This window comes from Alexandromys fortis, unplaced genomic scaffold (assembly GCF_014885135.2).
Source record: "Alexandromys fortis isolate MF-2015 unplaced genomic scaffold, M_Fortis_MF-2015_v1.1 scaffold_2_26212498_36691700, whole genome shotgun sequence".
NCBI classification, from domain to species: Eukaryota; Metazoa; Chordata; class Mammalia; order Rodentia; family Cricetidae; genus Alexandromys; species Alexandromys fortis.
In genome coordinates this window covers 1,526,194-1,550,002 of record NW_026067931.1, presented here as the reverse complement: position 1 = coordinate 1,550,002, position 23,809 = coordinate 1,526,194, and the positions used below count along the sequence as shown (strand labels likewise).

The 23,809-nt window shown below is 37.0% G+C and overlaps 1 protein-coding gene across 4 annotated transcripts in view; it reads right to left on the bottom strand.

The window, feature by feature from the left end:
• Positions 1-10,979: 10,979 nt before the first annotated feature.
• Positions 10,980-23,809, bottom strand: part of Epha7 (EPH receptor A7) — a 152,506-nt gene continuing 139,676 nt past the window's right edge. For all 4 annotated transcript variants that reach the window (XM_050145458.1, XM_050145459.1, XM_050145460.1 and 1 more), the window contains exons 15-17: positions 16,975-17,168; positions 15,824-15,979; positions 10,980-14,519 (exon numbers count right to left, since the gene is read on the bottom strand). In XM_050145458.1, coding sequence (XP_050001415.1) covers positions 14,405-14,519; positions 15,824-15,979; positions 16,975-17,168 — 465 coding nt within the window. In that variant the 3' untranslated portion in view covers positions 10,980-14,404. The remainder of the gene's footprint in view (positions 14,520-15,823; positions 15,980-16,974; positions 17,169-23,809) is intronic.

Below are 23,809 nucleotides of genomic sequence, written 5' to 3'. Positions count from 1 at the left end.
ATATAATCATCGGTGACAGACCTTGATAGAACAAGAAAAGAACATTCTCTGCACTCTGTGCATCTTATCAAGACTTGGCTTCAATGAAAGGAAGTAAATGACTTGTATTAGCAGTCACGGTGCTGGGGTAGCTCTGGTTTTTGCAGTCCCCCCCCCCCCACTTAAAATAGCACTTTCAGACAAGACACTTAAGCTGTTCGCCAGATGATGAGTGAGGCCCAGAAAGTTTGAAGTTTTCCTCAAAGTAATATTTTGAAAACGACAGATTCTTTACCTGAGCACAATGTATCTATCTCTTGTATCTGTACAGCTAGCTAATCTTGTTTACAGTTGGGCCCAAAGGCAAAAGCAAAGGAGTCTACTGCTTTGTCTGGAAGCTACTCTCGACTCTGAAAACCTCTCTATCCATTCATATAGCTAAGTCATTAAAAGCATTTTAAAAATTACTTCATTCGAAGCCAGTCTCAGCTCCTCTTTCAAAAGTTCTCTAAAACATTTTCTAACTCTGGACATTGTGGTAGACACTTTCATACTCACAGAGCATTCCGGCTGAGGCAAAACTTCACTTTTCATCCACTGGCAGCGAATCATTTGAGTGTTTGCAATGAAACGTGAAACATATCATCTTTAATATTTCTGATTCCTGTTGTGCAATCTTTCTTTCTTTCTTTCTTTCTTTCTTTCTTTCTTTCTTTCTTTCTTTCTTTCTTTCTTTCTTTCTTTCTTTTTTTTAAGACAGGGTTTCTCTGTAGCTTTGGAGCCTGTCCTGGAACTAGCTCTTGTAGACCAGGCTGGCTTCAAACTCACAGAGATCCACCCACCTCTGCTTCTTGAGTGCTGGGATTAAAGACGTGCGCCATCACTGCCTGGCTAGATATTTCTAATTGTACTTAATAGAAACCCGGAGTCAGATATCAGGGAATAAAAGCTGAAAGATCAGACAAACAGAGCAGCCAGCCACTAGTTCTTACGTCTACTAAATCCTCAGACCAAATGGGGTATCCTGTCTCCAAAAGTCCTCAGACTGAATGCCCTGGTGTAGGCAGAATTTCTGCATGAGATTCTTAATTTCAGAGTCATGGGTTCATGCCCCAAAAGCTGGGTGCCACCCTGGGCTCCTCTCTCCTTTTGCCTCATATTCCTCTCTCCACCTCCCTAGTGCTGGGATTAAAGGTGAAAGCTTTCTCTTTTAGACTGATTCAATTTCTTGTAGGCCAGGGTGACCTTGAACTCACAGAGATCCCTCAGCCTCTGTCTCCAGGGTGCTAGGAATTAAAGGTATTTTCCTCTACTGTCTGGCCTATATGGCTAACAAGTGTGGCTAGCTTTCCACTCCAATCTTCAGGCAAGATGTATTTGTTAAAGCACAAACAAATTATAACCACATATTCATTCCTTCTAAACAAGTGTGTCACAGAAGCTCAAAAATTACTATCACACTAGTCATACACTCTTCCAGTATACACAAATGTTTATATATACAAGTTAGAAAGAAATATTCATACATGTACATATACATATATGTATTATATATTCAAAATACACATATATTTGATCCTAACAGTAACCTTAGGAAGTACTTCCATTCATTCATTCTTTTTTGCAACATAATACCTGCGTGTTTTTGTGACTAGTCCATGATTATATTACTAGAATCAGGTAGCATCATAATACAAAACAGTTTTTTCTGATACTAAGTAACATTGCTATCCCATACACAGAGTTCAAGTAACTATGCATACAAAACTTGTTCTTCTCAACTAGGATATAAGAGGCTTAATTCTTCTGTCTTGGACTCCCTCAAGGGAAAAAGAAAAGGTTGCATATAAACTTTTGAAATGAAATGAATGATTTACCTCACTTTTTTGCCATAGGATTTTGTGAAATAAAAATAAGAATAAAAAATGCTATGCATATGATAAACCCAACTGAGTACTTTGGGACCATAAGCAGCACCTGTTACACAAAGTAGCTTGCATGGTGTGAATCAAGGCAAAAAGGCCTATAAAGAAACTGGCATGGATCTGTGCATGACAAGGGATGTGAATTGTAATCAAGGATGGAAAAACTATAAGTCAAAGAGTTTATTTCGATAATACGTCAATGAATCCTTCTTTAATCCGAGAAGCACTTATAAATTTACTTATTTGGCCACCAGTAGCTTTGTAGTGATTGGTTTTAAGGTATTGCTATTTGAACATATGCATCTGCATGTACAGTAAGTATTTAAAACCAAAGCCATGGAAGTGCTATGTACCTTGTGAAATGAATGTGCCATTTGGTTGTTCTAGAAACAACCATATGCTCAGTCGAAAGTACAAAAATGGAAAGCATCCTGCATGATGATCTTCCAATAACTAAAGAAACAGTGAGAAGAGTAAACTGGAGCCTGTCGTGGTACGAATGTCCAAACCCAAATTTTAAACCACTGAAGCTTTACAAACTCTCAAAGCAATACTGGAAGCCTCAGCCATTCTGTTTCCAGATGAGTATTCTTCTCCAGACCTACCAATGATATTTCATATAATACATCTCAACTGCAGCCTCTTGTCTCTCCACTCCTTTCAGCTTCCCCCATCAACTTTCCTCTTCACCAGATCCACTCTTCTTTAGTTTGCCTTCAGAAAAGAGCAGGCCTTCCAGGGTTAACAATCAAACAGAGTAGTAAGACTAGATACAAAATCTCATATCAAGTCTGGATGAGGCAACCCAGTAGAAGGATGAGAGTCTCAAGAGCAGGCACTACCATTACCACTGTTACAAGTGCCACAAAACCCCAAGCTAAACAAACACAGCCTGTGAGCAGAGGACCTAGTGCAGACCCATGCAGGCTCAGCAGTTGCTGTTTCAATTTCTGTGAACCCCTTTGAACCCTCCCTCATTGATGTTGTGGACAATGTTCCTGTGGTGTCTTTGAATCCTCTGGTTCCTACAATCCTTCCTCTTGTCTTCTGCTGGGTTCCACAAGCTTCACCTAATGTTTGACTCTATAGCCTGCATCTGTATCTGCTTCCATGAGTTGGCAGAGGAAGACTCTGATGGTGATTGGTCTAGGCACCAATCTAAGAATATAGTAGAATATCATTATGAATATCATTGACCTTTTTTTATGGTTTTATTGTCAGTAGTGTTGGTTCTACCCTAGGTCTATGGGACATGCAGCTTCTGATTCTTGACCATTCAGGCAGTGTTGGGCATAGACTCGCTCTCATAGCTTGGGCCTCAAGTTAAAGCTCCCATCAGAAATGCTTTTAAACAAAATTGAAACAGAGAGACTTTCATTTACCTACTTTGAAGGCACCACAGAACAAGCAAGCATAATTTATTTGTAAAGAAGTTACATTAGTTAAAATCAGAAACATTCTTTTTATACAAGTTGGATTATACTTCTCTGTCATAGGCTAGGGGCCTGCACAGAGAATAATAAGATGGCAAAGCAACTGTAGGTTGGGCTATGGAGCAGGTAAATGATATGCCATTTGGGAAGTGGAAATTATGATGTAGAGTTATGAGTTTAAGAGCCAGCAAAAGTCACCGGCTGCAAGATCTCTGCAAGCTTCAGTAGCTAAGAAATAAAAACTGGGAATTTGAACCTGTGCTTAATTAGAAGCTATCAAAACAAAATCAAAGCAAAAGTTCTGGGGAGATCTTTGGACTATTAGCATCCAAGTCATTATGCTTCAAAAGCCACAATGAAGATAAAAATCCTTACAAAATGCCAAGAAAACACACCAGAGCCATTAACAGGTAATTTTTTATAGCTTCCTAATACTTGGTAATTTAGGAGGCTGAACTGATGCCTGTGAGAATTCAATTCGAAAGCAGATAACACATTCTTTTTAAAATGATAATCATCATGCTATTTTAAATTTGCTTTATAATATTTAATGCTTATGTATCTTTTTAATTTCATGTATTTGTCATAAGGAAAAAGCAAAGCAGTTATCTCCAGTCTGATGAATGAGGAAATTGTATTTAATGGAGTTAAATTGTTTGGCCAAATGTCAGGGAATCAGTGAATGTTGGAACCTTACCACTATTTGCAGAAGTAGCAGAAAGAGAGTTTGAAAATTTCTCCTTGCCTTTGATCCTTTTTATTCTGTCAACATATGAAGTTTCCTCCTTGATAACAATTTATATTAATTTTAGTTCATTAATCAAAATTGAGATCCTACCAAAAAGTGACTGACTATATTTGTTATACATGAGATGCATTTATTTAGCCACAAAGGCAACTATAAAATGCTCATCTGACTAAAATTATTGATAATGCATATCAATATTCAGACTTTGTTCAAATTCTGCAGTATTGAATATATGTAACTGAACACGCGTAAAAGTGATATGATGGAAAATGGTATGATCCCTTATGTGTGAGGAAGTTGTATGTTAAAGCAAGTAGAAACAGGACTGGGCAGGTGATGTAAATATAATTTAGGGAAGTGTTTCTGAGAATGGTACTAGGCATAAAACATAGCAAAATGTTAAAGCCAATTGCATATATCAGGCAATTGTTTTTAAAACAGATGAGAAAATTCTTGCTTTTTTGGTAATCATTTGACAAATGTGTTTAGTGGTAGTGAGGGAAAAAAGGAGTAAAAATAATTAGGAGGTGGGGATCAAACATGATTTAAATCCTAAAACTCATTTGTGTGGAAATTAATCGTTAAGGATTCATATGTGTTTGATCCCATATTTCTGGGCTAGCAAACGGCTTCAGCAGTTAGAACTGTTTTCTATCTTAGTTAATGTTTCTAATAATGTGAAGAGACTCCATGACTATGGCAACTCTTACAAAGGAAAACATTTAATTGGCTTTTCTACAGTTTCAGAGGTCTATTCCATTATCTTCATGATAGGACATGGTGGCATGCAGGCAGACATGGTGCTGGTGATGGAGCTGAGAGTTATATATATTACAGGCAACAGGGTGTAAACTAACTTACCAAGCATGGTTTAATCACATGTAAAAGCCCACCTACACAGTGACACACTTTCTCTAGTAAGGCCACACCTACTCCACCAAGGCTCCACCTCTTAATAGTGCCAATCCCTAGGACCCTATACACTTAAACCACCACATTTCACTTTTTGGTCTCCAAAGGCTTGTGGCCATATCACAATACAAATATGTATTTAATCCAACTTCAAAAGTCCCATAGACTTTAACCATCTCAAAACTGGCTAAAAATCCAATGTTCAAAGTCTCTTCTGAGAGTCATGCATTCTTTTAACTGAAATCCCCTATCAAACCAAAACAAACAAAAAAAAAAACCCACATACTTCCAAGCAATATATAGTTGTACAGGATATACATTATCATCCTAAAATGTAGGAAAGGGAGCATAGCAAGGAAATATTGAACTAAAGCAAGACTAAAAATAAGCAGGGCAAACTCCCAACAATTCATTTTCATGTCTAATGTCAAAATACTCTAGATCTCCAACTCCTTTTAGCTTTGTTGACTATAACATCCTTCTCTTGGTCTGTTTCCACTCCCTGTTATCAGCTTTTTTTGGGCAAGTCTCACAGGACTCTGGCATCTCCAACATGTTGGGATCTCCAAGGCAACCCGGGCTTCAACTTCACAGCTTTACACAGTGGCCTCTGTAGGCCTCCGTTCGGGAACACATCCGATAATTGTCTGGCCTTGGTGGTGGCTCTCCTTAATTTTGAAAACAAATTCCATAATACCTTTCTTTGTTCTTTAAATTTAAAATCAGAACCTCATGGCTGAAGCTGCCTAATTCTGCTGCTTACTGTGACTGGAACATGGCCCCCTTGTTCAATCACCTCTTCACAAGCTTTCTTTTTTTGATGGTTACCTTCCCTGCCTAAATTGAACTATCCTTGAACTTTTTTGATAGACCAGGCTGAGAGCCACCAGCCTCTGCTTTCCTGATGTTGTGATTAAAGGCGTGCACCAACACACCTGGCTATAATTTTTTTAATTTCTTTTCACAAGTTGGAAACTTAGCTGGGTGTGATTTTGCCCTGAGATCACCACTCACTTTATTTCATTCTTTAATCTGTTTATCCTTTGGGACACAAAGCTCCTCCGTTCCACTAACTCTATTCCACCTATCTTCTTCCCAGGTGCTCCTTTCCCCTCAAATTGTTCTACATCTTGTATATTTTCTTGCTCAACTTGCTCCTTTATATTATAAATAATCTTCATGGGCGTTACCACTCCTAACCACACAACAGAGTCTATCCTAAGCTGTTTGAGATTTCCTCTGCCACTAGAATTAGTTTAAAACTTTTCACATTAGCCTCTGGCAGACTCTTTGGACTAGGGCCAAAAAAATTGGTTTCTTCATCAAAATATCACAAAAATGATCTGTAGGCATCCTAAAATTCTTCTTCTCTGAAACCTCTTCAGCTATCCCCAACAGTTCAAATCATTATGAGCACCATTGTCTTCTATGCTGCTCTTTGTATGACCTATAAAGCACTGCTTAAAACCATTCCACTGGTTTCTTAACCCAAAGTCCAAAGTCCAAATTCTTTGAACCAAAAACAAGGTCAGGCCTATCATAACCATATCCAAGTCCCTGCTACCATCTTCTGTTTTAAGATTTCTATTGTTGTGAAGAGACACCAAGACCAAGATAACTCTTATAAAATAAAACATGTAATTGGGTGGCTTATAGTTTCAGGGGTTTAGCCCATCATCATGACGAGACATGGTGGCATGTAGGCAGATATGTGCTTGAGAAGGAACTGAGAGTTCTACCTCCTTCAGGTAACAGGAAGTGAACTGACCCACTGGGCATGGCTTGAGCACATATGAGACCTCAAAGTTGGTCTCCATAGTGGCACACTTCCTCCAACAAGATCATACCTACTCCAACAAGGCCATGCCTTCTAATAATGCCAATCCGTTTGCAAGTCATTTTCCATCATACCACTACAGCTGGCAAGAATTGCCTCTTTAGCTCCTCCTTGGAATCTCCATGGTAAGGAGAGAACCAACTTCTATATCTGTTTTTTGAACTCCATATTCATGCCCCCATGTATAAACATGCATACATTCTTTCATACACATAAATATGAATGTATATATATGCATAAATATGTATGTATGTATGTACAGATACAATTTTAAAAATCTAAAATATTGATTCTCATTGTGCATGTGAGGATTAGATAACAACTTTATGGGTTTGATTCTTTCCATTTTTACTTGGGTTCAGGAGGTCAAAAGTCGACAGGTTTGACCACCTGTTGAGAAATTTCTGACTTGCTCTGAAACTTTTAAGATGGCTCCATTACTACTGATTTTGTACTTATCATTCGCTCTCTCTTATATGTGCAAAGCAGGAATGATGCCACATGCTCTGGAACTCATTCATTCCAGCTTTTGTAATCACCTATTGGCTATTGCATCCTTTTATGAAATAAATGGAAAGTAGACTTAGAAGTATTGTACAAAACTACACTGTTTTGTATTACTTTTTACTTAACTGTATAATTACTTATATATGTTTAGTTTAAGGATTGGATTAAATCTATTTTTTTTTAAATCTTAAGATAATAAAATATATTCCCTTGCCTCACCCTAACTTTTTAATAACGAAAAAATCATACTTTATTTTTCCTTAAATGAATCTGTTTTTGCTTCATCAAATGAGATATTAATAAATAATGAAAGGTCCATGGCTTCTCTCATTAAGTCCAATTTCCTCCTTCTGATTTTATCGCCTTTTAATCTTGGCCAGATGTTTACAACCAATGTTATCTTTTCTTTCTTCTCAACATCTTAAAAGACTGCTACTTAGAGCATCCTGCCTGTTTGCTAATCAGCTCCTTCCACCTTCCACATCTCTGTGTGTCTCTTCTCAGTCCCTAAGGGCATGCCTGCTGCTTCTGCCACTCACAGAAGCATCCATCCATGCTCTGAAATTAGTTTCCTCTCTCAACATCTATTGCTGTACCTTACTTTTCCTTCAGAGCACCTGATACATTCTACCACTATCATATATATGATGTGCACACACATATATATGTATGTGCACACACACATATAATTTGAAATAATTTGTACTTCATAGATTTTGAAAGAGTTATAGAATATCAACTGAATGCAAGAAAATTGATGATATTGAATTCCATTTGGCTTCTGCTTTCTAAGAACACATTTAATATATTTAGTCCATTTAATATAGGAGAGATACACCCAAATAATCTGGAGAACAGGGTTAGGTGTTCACAGTACTGGCAATGAGGCAAGGCACAAAAAGGACATCAATTCTGACTGGTTATCAGAGAAAGCCTTAGAGAAGACAATTGTATGAGAAGAGGAACATTCCCATTCAATAGAGTGTAAGGAGGTTGAAGTAGGAGGCTTGTTATGAATTCTAGACCAGCCTTGTGTACCTAACAAAATTTAAAAAAGAAAGAAAGAAAAAGTGTAAAGGACTATGATATCGGAGAGCAAAAGTTAGAACCTTATAGAGCTTTAAAAGTTTGTGCCTTATACAGTTCCCTCACCCCAAACCTATTTCAATAGTCCTTGGGAACAGGAGTGGGAACCATTAGCTCATGTTCACTTCATGTCCGGCTGGGATTGTTTATATGTAGTGTTCTGCTATTCCTGTCGAGCTGAGTTCTGGCTCATGTATGGAGAGGCTGGCATGGATTGCAGAGGAGCTAAGTAAAAACATGGTGTCTCATTAACGCTGGGCCAGCGTATCAACAACATTCTGTGAATGCCAGAGCTCAACCTAAGCGTTTCTTTTTCCTAAAAGGTCCACTGGAGCCTCACATTCATGCAAATTTCATATAAATACTGTCTACCTTCCACACAGAAGTCAAGGAAGTGAGATCAGGCTTGCCTTCATAATTTGTGCAGGAGTCTATGGTTTCCACATCATGTCTATGTAAGTTCACGTCACATAGAAAAATTGTTCTTAAGCTGTTTGTCTCATTTTAGAAATTGTGAAACTATTTCACAGAGTAACACATGAATGCCAGCTCTGCATATGTAACTAATTTTCTCTTTGTTTTTCTAGTTTGTTGTCCAGGCAGGCATTTTATGCAGTTTGGGCTATGTGGTGTAATGGTGAGGCTTGAACATCTCTTCCCAGTCCTCACCTCGAATGAGCACCACTTCAGGCAAATATGCCACTTTCTCCTTAGGAGCATCTTTAAATAAAATTAAAAGTAACTACAGTCGCATCTGTTTATAACAACATGCTAAAGATATCTTATGCTTATTTTGGCTACATACAAAATCTATGAAGAGATCTAATTACAGGTGAAAAATTTTCAAAGGAAAGCAAAAATATTCTTCAGAAATCTAGGACATTTGATTTGAAGCAATCCAATCTAAGAGCAGATCATTCCCGAAGGAGCTGAGTTATCCATAGAGGCACAAAACAAATCATACTACATTATTTTGCCAAAGTATCAAATTTAGGAATGCCTATAACTATTTTCTACTTTAGGAATTCCTTTGATTGTTACTGACCTATGAAACAGTAGACTAGTGTTTCTTATCCTTACCCACTAAACATTTCTGCAATAGGCCCAATTAAATTGAATCAATTAATTATATTTATTTTAACCTCAAGGTCAATCAGAAGAGATCTTTTATTGTTTAATTATAGATTTAATTACATTCAATCATTGAACTTGAAATAAAAAACCCTACAGCACTTAACTCTAATGAGACTCACAGAATTTATGCTGCAATGCTGCTAACCTGCCCATATTCCTAAACCATACCAAGATGCAGACAGACAAGTGAGCACAGAGCAAGGCCTGTGGACAGGACATGGTCTCAGGCACACTGAATCTCAACAGTTTTCAAATCCTAGGTGGCGTGTGCTGGTTTTTATCACTTGCCAATAAAAATATGTACTTGTGATGTTTGTGTGTTTGTGTTTAGGAACCTGATCACTTTTTTTTTTTTAATTTTCATGTCTTCTTTCGGACTTTGTCCTCAGAACTGATACTGAGTTTTTATTCAACTTTGAAATACACAGCTAAGGGAAAGAGCAAAGATAAATGCTCTACTAAAAAATACTGATCAATAACATAAGTACTAAAATAACTTTTTGCTGCATAGTGGGCACATGCTTTTAAGTTATATCTTAATAATTCTGGGGAAAGACATTGTGATGATACTTTTATACCACAGATTAAAAACAGAACTTTAAGAAATATTTGCTCATTTCAGGGATTTGCTTCTGTGTTCTGAACTCATCAGTCATTCACTATGTACAGTTAGCGATGACTCTTTTCTCTCTTCATTACTGTCTTTCATCTTTGACCATTATATTATTCATTATCATTTTGCAGGTATGAAAAGAGCAGACCTAAGTTTCAATATTCCGCTTGCATTTTGGTTCAGACCAGCATGAGCATCTTGAGATATGACTCCATTGCATCAGCACCAGGAGGGCACTTCAGCACAAGGACCATTTTCTTGGTATGCTTGCTACTCATTGCTCACCTTTAGCTGTTGTAGCAATAAGAGTGCTTGGTTTTCTTCGTTTCATTTGCAAGTTAATCATTAAGCCAAGGTCTGTATCTGATTGAGTCCCACTTTCCCTTTGAACTGTTTCCTGTTGGCATTACCCAGTAGTATAAATGCAAATTTCCCTGGTGTCATCTGCTATGTCAGATGTTTAACCAGCCTGTCAAGGGTCAAAGACAAAGTATTTCCTTTCTTATGCAAATATTCTTGTTATTCTCATGTAGTAGCTTCAGGAACAAACAAAAACAGGTTTTAGTTCAACAACCTGGCCTTTTGTAAACTGTCTTGTTATTCCATAATCAATGATTAGAGTGAAATTAGGTCAGTATACAAGGCGGAGGGGGAGGGGGGAATAATCAGGTTTATTCATATTCCGATCAGCTCACTGAACTACTTCTACAAAACGTTATCTCTTCCCACGATATTAGATATGAAAGGAAAGCATAAGAAAGGTGAAGGAACCCGCCAATGACTGGAGACAGGATTTTCTTTATATTGTCTAATAGACTCGTTTATTATTTTAAGCTGGTAAAAAGAGACTTATGATTCGTGTTGAAGAAAGAGTTATTTGTGCTTGATACATTGAAGACACTGTTCAAAAGCATTTTGTCCTTATAAAAGGATGAACCCCTGTAGTAATTCTTAGGCAAGGAGGGACAAAATTCAACCAACAAAAAGCATATCTCGCCCACAGTTCCCCATGATTTCTCCACATATAGCAAAAAAATACACATCAGTAATTCATTGGAACATGCACAGAGATGAGCAGTACAGTTGTAGGCTGCTCAGGAAACAAAAGGGGGTGTGGGGGGGGGAGGAGGAATCAGCATTACCTAAAGAAAAGTCAGGTGACTTACACCCTTTCAATCGCCTTAAAAACACCAATAAGAGGAGCAATTAAAATATAGTCCTAAATAGTACTAGCTAATGTAGATTACATAAGTATACAATATGATTCAATTAATAGTGCTCTGCCAAGCATGAGCCACCAATTCTAGTAAACAAGGCCCTGGTCCATTGCTGAGAACATATTCGCTCCCAATGTAACAAGTGACTTGGATTTCAGTACTCAACGCTAACCAGGTCAAGTGGGCGGGCGGTATTCTATAAAAGGTGGCTGTGTTAAAGCAAGGAGGCCGTTCCTGTTGTATGTTTTTTGTAATTTTGGAGTTCTCTGTTGGGCATTTGCTTTCTCTACTTTTCCTCCCCTGAGCACTAGTTATCAAAAAAGATTTCAAGGTGCAAGTTGTACATTCTCATGGCAACAGCATCTCATCTCTTTCCCGAAGAGAGGGTTACAATCACGTTCACAATGCTAATTCCTGTTCTCTTCAGGTTTGTTTCACATACATGTACTTCAAAACCATAGTGTTGATTAGAAAAAGAAATCTACAAACGAGAGAGCGCAATGCAATCATCCACTTCCTATTGTGCTGTGTGTCTTTCTCATCCCTTCTCCCCTTTCCCTGTAAAGAGCTGTAAAAAATTTAAGGCAGATGAGGTATATTGCTGAAGAAAAAAGTTATTTTTGGAAAAAAAAACTGAAAAAAAGAACTTTTATTCTGCCCTTCTACTCAAGAAAGTCTACTCAACTATAAATCTATTACTAGAAAAAGCAGGAAAGATTCCGTCTGCATGTACCATACTGTGTCTTCTATTTCTAGAATGGCTTTTTGTTAATTTAATCTTAATAGAAAAAATAAGCACCTTAAGCTATGAACAAGAAAAGAACTTCATTATTAGTGAGTCCAGAATCCAAACGGAATTAGAGAACACTCGCTCAACCTCTCACTCACTCGCACGAAGGCCAAAGCTACTGATTAGAATTGTAAAGTGCTGTACTGAGTATAAACACTTGTATACACTGCAGACACTGAAAAATAACCCTCAAGCACATTGTGTTATAGTTCCAAAAATATATTTACAGTCTATTACAAAGATTACAAATGGAAGTGTCTAGGTGACTGGATTATGCTAATTAAAACTATTTTTACAGATTATTTTTTTTCCTTAGGGACGAAAAAAAAACATCTTAGTGAAATTAAAATGAGTTTTTCTACTCAATCAAAAAATAAATTAAAAGATCAAACAACACTGTACAGTGATTTTCGAAAGAAAAACAGGTGGGGAGGGGTTTGGGACGCAATCCATTTTAAGTTTTCTATAGCCATCTTTGGTCCTACATGTGGGAGAGCACATGACGTAGCACTGAAAATACCTGTTTCTTTGTGAAGCTCTGCAAGTAAAATAGAAAAATAGAGTGCATTCTCAATGTACTCAGAGCCACTACCGAGAAATGTGCATACAAAACAAGACGGTAGAAATAAAATTTACAAGTTTTACAAAGGACCATTTACAGAGTTTGCTTGTTACCTGTTTGTCTGTTTGCTTGTGGCTGTCCACATTAGCAAACACCACCAATTAGGACCGATCCCTGGGATCTTCCGCTACGAAAATCATTCTAAACAGCCCAATTTTCTTTGGAAGTACAACAGTTCGGTTTGGGGTAGTTCATGATTCTTTGTCACTTTTGAAAACATTACTCAAATATGTATACATTCCTGAAATATCTATAAAGACACATTTAATTATTGCTTATGAAATTCTAACACAGTAACCAAAGAACATGGTTTAATAAATAAGTGGAAACAGAAAAGCCAGACCCTTTACTTCTTCCTTCTGTGGTAAAAGAGTTTTGATCTAAAAGAGTTTTGTGTTTTGTGTGTGTGTGTGTGTTGTGTGTATTTGTGTGTTCATACATAAAATACCTGCTTCACTTTGCTTCTCACTGGGGTAAATTTGTCTTTGAGTGGTGAGAAGTGAACTGCCCCTTTGATCTTGCTTCAGAGTAACAATAGACCACTGAATTCTTTACTTTTGTATTTGGACTGCGTTCAACAAGAAAGAATACAAAATATAGGTCAACTCCTAAATTTCTTAATGTCACAAGTCTGAAAACTCTGGATGTGCTCGGACCGGGTTTTCGCTAATGCTGGAGAACTCCGGCCTGCAGACCCGCCTTCACCAGCAGCTTCTGATGAAGCCTCAGTCTTCTGTCTTATATTCATAAACCTAGAATTTGACATTTTTATTAAATTCTGTCTAGTAAATCACTCTATAAACAACGTGTTAAAAGTGCCTTATAGTATTTATGGATAATTATTGCTTTTTTTCTTTCATTGAAAAGTTAGTATGTTGTCTGATTTAAAAAAAAAAATCCTGCTAAAAAATATCAGAGCTCTTGGCAACTTGCAATTTTGAACTACCTGCCAATCAGCAAACAATATCAAAACATCACTGGTTCAACAGAACAAAATGGCACAGCAAGGATACCAAAGCCATGAATGACGAAGTCATATCCTCAACTATGCGTGTAATTTTGTTTGTGAGATTCTTTCAAAGGTACCCAGTGTAGTAACGTGTCATAAATTTAACACTAAAAAGGTCCAAAGCTACAAATAATTTTCTAAAACAAAGTCCTTATGCAGAATAAACACAGATGGTTCTGGAAAAGAAGAGCCTGAAATCACATATTTAAGGAAAATAGTTCATTGATTTTAACAATAAGATCATGATTTTTATTTGACAAATATATTCTTTCTTAAATTCTTTATGTACATTTTAAAAAGTCTATAAGATAAAAAGGAGGTTCGAGAGCTCAAGGTGTTGGGATGTTTTTCAGGTAGTACTTTGTTTATTGTCACTGCTGTGTTCCTGGCCACCAGCGGTGGATCCTAAATTCCCTTTTTGTATAATCTGGTGGCACTTAGGAGTTCAAGTCTGTAGGTGCTTCTAAAATCTTCTCTTTATTGTAGGAAGGACTCAGTATATCAACTGTCTTCTAGCAGCATTCTATGCATATACTGAAGGCCAGAACAGTTCTCCTGCAGTCTTAAGCTCCACACGAGGGAGGCCTGCATGTCACACTTGGATGCCTGTTCCATGTAAATGCAGCATTTGTGCTCGCATAGTCTGGATGCTGCTCATGATCTTCTTTTGATGACCAACCAATGTGATCCCTAAACTCATCACATCACTGGAAAAGACAAGTGCAGGCTTATTAGACATATTACAAAGAACCAATAATATCCTAGAGGTTCATTCAACTATCAATAAAGATTTCTGTATACTTTAGGTTAAAAGATACTAACAGTATTCTTGGATACTACAGTTCTTCTCCAAAGATCATACGTTGATCTGTTTGGGCAGTCTCCTTTGAAAAATTGTATCAACAAGTCTGCCTTTTAATTTACCATATTGTTGCTTTTTAACTAATCTGAAATTTTATATAAAAATTATTATCAATGTAAAAGGTATTTAAATGTTGCCGGGAATACTGAAAGTTTTAAATTATTTTACTGGGAAAAAAATGGGATGTTCCGGTAATGGAAATATTTGCTGGAACCTCGTCTAAAGCTCAGAAATCAATGTTACACAATAATGTACAGTGACTGGAACTCTGTAATTCTGAGGATGCATTCCTAGCTGCACAATCACTTTCCTTCAGTTCAACAGTAAAAATAGAACTGTTACGTCCATGTACAATGCTACAGTCGCAGTTTAAAAATGCAGTAAGTTAAGCATAACTGTTTATCCGTTTGTCTTTCTTAACAGACAGGAAGGTTGATCTTAAATGTTTACAAGCAGCTGAAATGGTACAGTGATACGACACTACTGTATTGTATGCCAGGTTCTTTCGAAAGCACCGATTTACAGAAATAAGAATGAATTTGGAAATCCAGGCATAAACGTGTCAGCTTTATCAGCATGGCTGTTAGAAGAAAATGGAAGGAACAGTGTGGGTATACTGAAGTTCACATGCATGCCATTTCTGGACTATGACAGAGTATTTGGTTGCTAGGCTGTGAGTTCTTCCAGAGAGTTCTGAAGACTGTTTATTCAGTGATAAGCTAGAAAGGAAAACTTAGTTCTTCCGACTTCCAAGTTCATAGCAATTTTAAAGGTGATTGCAGAACTACTCCCTAGTAAATAGAGGCATGGATGATATGGTAAGTCCACTGTGCAGGGCCCAGAATACTGGCAACGGAGACAAATCACATGTCAACCTCCTGCTGAGTCACTGCAAAGGATGTTTAAATATTCTGACCTTTCATTTACAAAATTAACATGTGACAACTGATTTCACGAAACGGTTAGTATGCCATTTAGAAAAGAATTTACGTTTAAAGCACTATAGAAATATGAGCATTTTTAAAAGAAATGCCTTGTCCTTCTGATTTTGTAATCTATAGACTTTTACAATAAAGAGGATAATCTAGTATATGAATGGGGACTGTACCTAATCAATTCTTAAATACAATCTAGCAAGTTGAAACTTACTCAATAGTCATCCTGGCCACTGACTCCAGTGAGTTATAACCGGCTGCTGTGAAGTTATCCTTATACCGTTCCATCTTAATAGCTTGCAGCCATTCTCCAACCGAACAGAAGGCAGTGAAGTCCGGGGTGCTCTGATCCAGAAGGGGGCTTATGGGCCTAGGTAAGAACAGAACACAGAGGCAAACATTCTCAGAAATTACCAAAGAGATGAGATCCTTGTAATACAAAAACAAACAAACCAATGTATGTGTGTAGGGGGGAGGGGTGGGGGAGTAGAAAATGAAGCCAGATGGTTGAATTGATCTATATAATAACCCAAACCAAGTAAGTTATCCGGAAACGACAAATACCTGAATTTAAAATTTAATCAGATGTGTGCTCACTGGGCCATGTCTGCCACATGCTCATAAATGCTATCAGTGAAGATTCTTGGAAGAACCACATTTGTTCTCTGGCTTTTTTTACAAGTGGCTGAGAGTAAAGGAAGTATATCTGGCATATCCTACCTTAGCCAGGCCACCACAGTGCTATTCAGAGCATTAAAAATTCTCCATTTTTATGACATACTGGGAGTCCCATGGAGATAATAGGCCCCTGAGAGCGCAGCCCACAGCAGCAAGCTTACCTGAAAGTGAAGCTGAAAATGCCCCGTGGTGCCCTGTGCTGTAAGGGAAGGGGCTGTTCCTAATGGGCAGCTAGCATGGCATACGCTGAGTTACTTTTGATAATTTCTAATTCTACTGAAGCATTTTATCAGAAAACAACACAAATTAATAAATTAGAATATAAGAATATGTGCAAGCTAGAGCAACATGGTAAAAGCAAGACAACAATAATCCAGGCTTAAAATCATGCACCCCAGCCTGGTCACAAAACCTAGGAAGCACAGAAGATTTTCTGAGAAAGACAACTGGTGTTATCATAAGTCCTAAGAAAATGGAAATCCAGTAACAATGCATGGATTTCTTGAAATACTAATTAAGGTAAAACATATGAAAATAAAAGCCAATAAAGCTTTGTAACATAACATTTTCGTATGGATTTATGGTTGAACATAGACGCCAGTTTGCATTGGGGCCAAGCTGAGGAAGCAAGTGGTTTAAGCAGATATTTTGATTTCATTCAGTTCCATCTCACTAGAGATTTCTTACCTACTACAAGTCCCCAGGGGCGTTTTCAGACTACTTGGGTTTCGAATCATTTTGTCTAGAATTCCGACTATCTGTTCAAACTTCGGCCTTTCTGCCCGATCTTTCTGCCAACAATCCAGCATTAGCTGGTGAAGTCCAGCTGGGCAGTCCATGGGCGCTGGTAAACGATAACCTTCTTCTATTGCTTTTATGACCTGATAGCCAGAAGGACATGAAAGATATTACCAACTGAGCTTCCATTACAGTGAAATGAACTGCTCAGAAGGCAAAATGATTTACCCAGATAAGAGTGAGACATATTGCTTACAAAAAAAAAAATTCTTTTTTTCTTTCCAAAACAGTCATGAATATATTAAGCACACTATGATGGGGTCCACGAGGTGCAGGATATGATGACATTTCCTAGTTAACTCAGCAACAGGGAACGACAATTAAGTTCACCCAGGGTGCAAGAGATGGAAATATTTTTAATGCCACCCCAGAGGTTTTCGAAGGGAACATGTCATGGAACGCTCTCGGCTGAATATAGTTGTAAGAATACACATGTGCATCGAAGTAGAAGATAATGAAAGTGGAAAAAGAAATTGAGTTATTGAAAGGAAGCCAAAGAGTTCCCTTTTCTGAGGAGAGCAGGTGATATACTGTTAGAACAAGAGATCATACCATGTGAATGTGCCATGTCAGAACAGACTATCAAACACACTAGCCTTTTAACAACTGTGCAGCTTACTCTCCTTAGTCATGAGAAGCAAGAGTTTGCTCTGGTCCCTGAAAGGTGGCTGGACTCCTTCCTACGTCCACATTCGCCTACCTGACAGCAGAAGGTAGAAAGTAACAAGCATATAGAAAGCTTTATAGTGGAAAACCGAGAAGAGCTTTTAGTCAAGGCTTAATGATTCACTGTGCTGGTTTAATTTTTTTTTTTTTTTACCATGGACAACTTATGTATAAAAACATCTAGGGGAATTATTGCATTCAGTTTGAATATTAATTAAAAACATAAAATAGGTTTGTATAAACATTTCTGTAAAGATATTAGAGAGCTTAAGTTTCTTATCGCCAGGGACCTTAGATATATGGAAAGGAAAAAAAAAACAATCTTAAAATCTAAAGTTATTAATAATTTGAATAACATGGGGAAGATAATAGGAAGGGAAGCAATACCAATAAAGGCTTTAAAAATAATAATATTACTCAAGGAAAAATACAACACCTCGACACTGGCCAACCTGACAGCATAGACGCTTAAGAAAATCTGTGGATGTGAAGATGTATGTCTACAGATTGTCCTTAGGGATTATGTTGGTTTGGTAAATTAGTGGTGGCAGTTTCTCCTCCAATAACCATAACTTATTTTTGCAAAAGAGACCACTCTACTAAATTACAACAAATCAAAATGCAGAGTTGTACAGCCTAGTCACAAGGGATACATCCATAAAACACGCCCATACCTAACGCTCAGGAAACATTGCGGGAGAGGGGTAAGGAAGGCTGTAAAAGACAGAGGATCAGGGAGTTTGCTGTGAGACTGTCTCTCCTAGAAATGTAGCACTCACACATATAAAGTTTTTCCAACATTACTTCTCAAGCAGAACTGAATAAGTAAAACACCAGTGAACATGCCATAGTAGATGGGCAAAAGCATATGAGTCCCCAAACCTACACAAAGAACTATAGGCAAGTGAGGGATGCTAAGGGTGGAAGAGGTCGCTTTCTTCAGAAAAGAGCACATCAATTGTTTGTCCACTGCCAAAGTGTCATGCCCTGAAAACATATATACAAGTATTGAGGAATATATGTGTATGTAATAACAACTGTTAAAAAGAAGCCATGTATTTAAAAGAGAGTGTGGAGATGTATACAGAGGGTTTGGAGGAAGAAAAGAAAAAGGATAAGTGTTGTAAATATATTCCCAAGATAAAATTTAAAATGTAAGAAAAATGAGTTTCTGGAAAAGTGACCTTTAGCTTTTTTTTGAAGAAAATAATCAAACAAAGCACTGACTTTATAAATACTAATTAACTTGACATATTTAGGGACACTTGTCCACAAGATGTATGTAATCTTGAAGACATAGCTCACTAATACAAATGGAAATTAGAGAGCAAAAATAATTGATGTATCTAGAAACAATACTTTTAGGAGAAAAATTTATTATTGATGAAAAAAAAACAAAGATGAGTCCATTTTGTAATTTAAGAGAAATATGCATGAGTCTATTATAAGGTAAATAGATAAACTTAATAAGTCAATTTTTAAAAAGTGTTAATTAAAAATTTTTAGTACAAAATCTTTTCAAATTGCAGAGCTGTTTGAATTTCATTGGTTCACTACAAATATCTGGCCACAGTTTTCATGTGTATATCACAATCCATTAGTTTAAAATTGAACATAGCACGTCCCCCCTCAGTCTTTTCCTGTTTCATCCAATGGCATTTTGAGTTGTCCCAGTCAGAAAGCTGAGCATGGCGCTCTAATTTCTTCACTTTGCATAGACAATTAGTTAACACATTTTCATGGTTTAAGTTCTGAAACAGCATATGTTAGGTACTAAGAAAATAACTGCTCACTTCCTGTAGTATACGATTATAGTATCAGGGTTAAGTCTTCACAAAGTCTTCTTTGTTTCTGAGAGTACTGTTAGTTTCTGAACAACAAGAAGGGGAAAGCATTATTAACCAGTGACTGGGAGCACCCAGAGCCTATCTGAGAGTTGATGATCCCCAATACCTAAGTACATATCACTGAAAACATTCCTCAAAAGTACATCTCTATCATGCTCTTTATCCCACAGGCAAGCACACAGAAATGGTATCTCTACACAGATTGCACCTATGTGTATATATAGCAAACATATGTACATATACACATAGAATCGTATTTTAAAGTTTTATTTCGTTTTTTATTTTAGGCATATGGGTGTTATGCCTGCATGTAAGTATGAGTAGCATGTGTGTGCCTAATACCCACAAGGACCAAAAAGGGTGTTGGATCCCCCTGGAACCAAAGATATAGAGAGTTATGAGAAATATGTACTTGGAATTGAACCCAGGTCCTCTTTAAGAGCATGAAGTGCAATTAGTGACTGGGCTATAACAAAATGTTATCTAACATTCAAGCAACAATGTTGTTCTTGGATTCGAGTGTTGTGTGGAAAAGACTTTAGAGAAAAGTAAACATACTTTTGGAAATCTCGGCTAAGTGATTTAAATAATGGCAAAGCTTGTGAAATGTAAATAACTTCCAAAGTTTTATGCATTAAAATGATAATGTAATAAATACTTGGGAAGATATTTTTCCCACTGGAAAGAGTGACTTCCCATACGGCTGAGGTTGCATATACAGAACACATATAATATTTTTCTAATTTGAAAAAATGTCACTTCAATATCTACATCTATAGCATGATGTCAGTTCTCATCATTTCCTCCACTTCCTAATTAGTCTCCCCATATGCACTTCTTTAGGTTGCCTCAGAGGAATAATGTAGGAAGAATTATCCTTATGTTCAAAAATCATCTTTTAAAAGAAAATTCTTTTCATGATCCTTCTGGTCCCCAACTGTTCAACAGGGCTCCAAACTTTCACGATGCCTTCTAGGATTCTCGAGCTTAGGATCCCATGTACGTTTAGAAGTTTGTGCCAAGGAAGCAAGTACCATTAAATTCCTTACAGGAAGGAGAGCGTTAATGAACTTTTGTATGTATCCCATTGCACTCTAGAAACTTACAAATTCTACCGTGGCACTAGAGAAAATTAGTGACCTCAGGAGGAAACAGAGCAGCTTTGAATGTTTAAAGACATAGTGGGCTATGTATCCAGAACAGTGGTGGCAGAACACAAAACTTCAATACGTCCTAGCATGAGACCCCATTTGGGACCCAGAAGTTTCCATTGACAATGCTGGCCACTACTCTTGGAGTACCAGAGGCTCTCTCTGGGAATGCCTCTCCATTTAGGGCACCTTGGCAGGATTCAGGTTTTATCTTTTGGCAGTGAGACAAAATCATGTGCCTTGTTGATACTGATGTTCTGCATTCTGAAGTTTTTATTTCATTAGCTTACCAGTTAAAGACACAGCTAACAATTATACTGAATATATAACAATTTCTACTACATGATTTATATGGAGTTTTTTATTGTTAAAGAAACCATCTTAAGCAAATACGATTTTTGTACTGACTTTAGAAGAAAAGAATTTGCAGAACATAAACGGTTCAAATCCCATAGTTATTAGGGAAGACAGAATTGGATGTAGGTGATCTGATCGGAGTCCATGGAGCTATAAAATATTTTACATTTCCAGTGGGAAGACTAAGAGTGTTTTTTCCCCATGAATATATTTGTGGAAAGAATGAAGCATATGGATTAAGTGGCCTATGAGTTCTGTGAATTTACTGAAAACATACTTCCTGAAATTCCCAGAAGCCTGTTGGGTTTGCGTGCACTCATCTGCCCTCACTCCTCAAACAGTGATGATCTCTTTGGTGTACACTACCGATATTACTCATATATAAAATTCACACTGCGGTGTCCCCTTATTACTACAGTATGACCATCAGAGTTAAGAAAAGAAAAAACATAGGCCTGTTGGTGACAGGTCAATGTTAACTCAAAATAGGGTACAGCATGACCTAAGAAGGTGAAAAAGGACAAGATCTCCTGAGTAAACTGGGAGCATGGGAGTCAGGGAGAAGGGTGGAAGGGGAGAGGAGAGGAGGAAAGGAGAGTGTGGAAAAATGTATAGTATACTCCCATACAAACAATTAAAATGAGAAGGATTTAAAAAGTAATAATAAAAAGAACTATAGAGTAATATTAAAATTTCATCAGTTGAAAATAAGTATTTCATTTTGACCAACCAAGAATAAGTCCAGTTAAAAGACAGCTTCTATGAAGACCAAGAGAATGATTTCAAACTTTGCAATTTTCCTTATATCACCTCTAAACACACGAGTTTTCTTTGAAAGGCCATTAAATAAAACTGCTGAATAACTGCATACTTTCTGAAAAATGAAAGTTGGAAATGTACTGGGAAAGCTTAATCTTTTGGTTTCATTAACACATGTTAACCTGCTTCCATTGTATTGAAATTCCAGAAAATTAGAGGTATCTGAAAATAAAAAAATGGTTATTGAAATGCTTATGAAGTGATAAACTGTTCGACTCTGTTTAGCCATGTATGGACATATTTTCTTGTCCCCTCTTGTTTTCCTTCTCTGGCCAGAGTAAAGGCAAGCATCAGACAGCTACCAGAACCACTGACTACTTTGCTGCCCTTCCTGTTTCTATTTCTGTATTGTGTTCTTGGTGTTTGATCCCAAAAGTCGATGACATTTGAGGGTGACTTGACATATGGGCGTGGTTTTCCCTGAGTACTTGACCAGATAAAACTTAGGAAAGCACCACACGCTCCCTCTTGGGGTATATGTAACTCAGTAGTAGGGCACTTGAATAAATGATAAAATTAGACTAGAACAAGCATTTCTGGAAATGCAAGATATTCCTGTACACAGAGAAGTTCCTCATGTAGCGGGGAATACACAGATCTATCCATTGACTAAAAATTTTGGCCAGATTCCAGAAAAGAACCTTTTCTCTTAAAAAAAAAATAAAATGTATTTCAATATTGAAAATCAAGCATAATTGCTTAAATAATAAATCAGTGTTTAACTGTAAAACAAAGAATGCTCCAATAAGAATATTAACACTAATTTATCTTTATAAATTCATTATGCAGATAATCTTTTGTACTATGAAAACCCATGCTCAAATTGAACTCGGACCTTCAAGGTGTAAAAGATAAAATGCTGGCGCTAAACACTGAAGTCAAAACTAAACTCACTCCAGTTATGATGCTATTCGATCCACAAAAATATTTTTTGTTATAACAATTCTTTACTCATGATGTTTATTTTAAAGAAAAACAAAAAGTAAGGTAATTTCTAAACTTAAAATTGATTTTTTTCCATCCCAACCACTTCTGCTATTTTTGGAAGTTAAGTAAACTTTGAGTTTAAGTCATCTCATATTCCTGTCAATCCCTTTATGTTTGAAACCACTATGAAAGGAAACTGCCAAAAGAGATGAAACTCTATGGAGTGTCTGGGGATGTAAATATTCCCTTTCTCTGCCCCAAGGATTTGCTTGCCACATTTTGACAGTCCATGAAATCTTTGACACTGAAACCTGTCAAATAATAGCAACTCTGCCCCTGCCAAAAGGAAGCATCATTTAGATTTTTATCTCTGAAACACTTCAAACAAAACAAAAACAGGAAAAAGCTTATCACACAATTCAAAATACCAAACACTATAAATGATTAAAAGCCTCCATCTTCCCGGGCATACATCCTTCAGTTAATGCAGGGATCTGAAGCGCCACAAGCAACCCCGTGGACAGCATGCGACTTTAAAAGCCACAGGAACTTGTTACAGGTGATTGATGTAATGAAAACACCTGGATTTTGGCTGTAGCCGATTCTTCATCTTGCCCTTGTCTTTATCACCTTAATAAATACAGGTCTACTTCATTTGTTGGTGGCATTCTTTTTCTAAGTGGCAGCTAAGACATTCCTGCTCTGCTGTAGTGCTTTTACTCAACTCTCTACGAATGTCCCTTGGTACCATTATCATCAATAAGGATATCCCATTTTTATATTCCATTGTTCAAATAGAATTACAATGAAAAAATGAGAAAGTGATTATTCTAAATAAAAATAACAAAATAAAACCAAGAAAATCTCAAATTCATATATATTATTATCATCATTAACATTAATAATGGTGGTAAGCTAGGACACTATTTCTAAAAATTTATAATCTATTTCTATAAA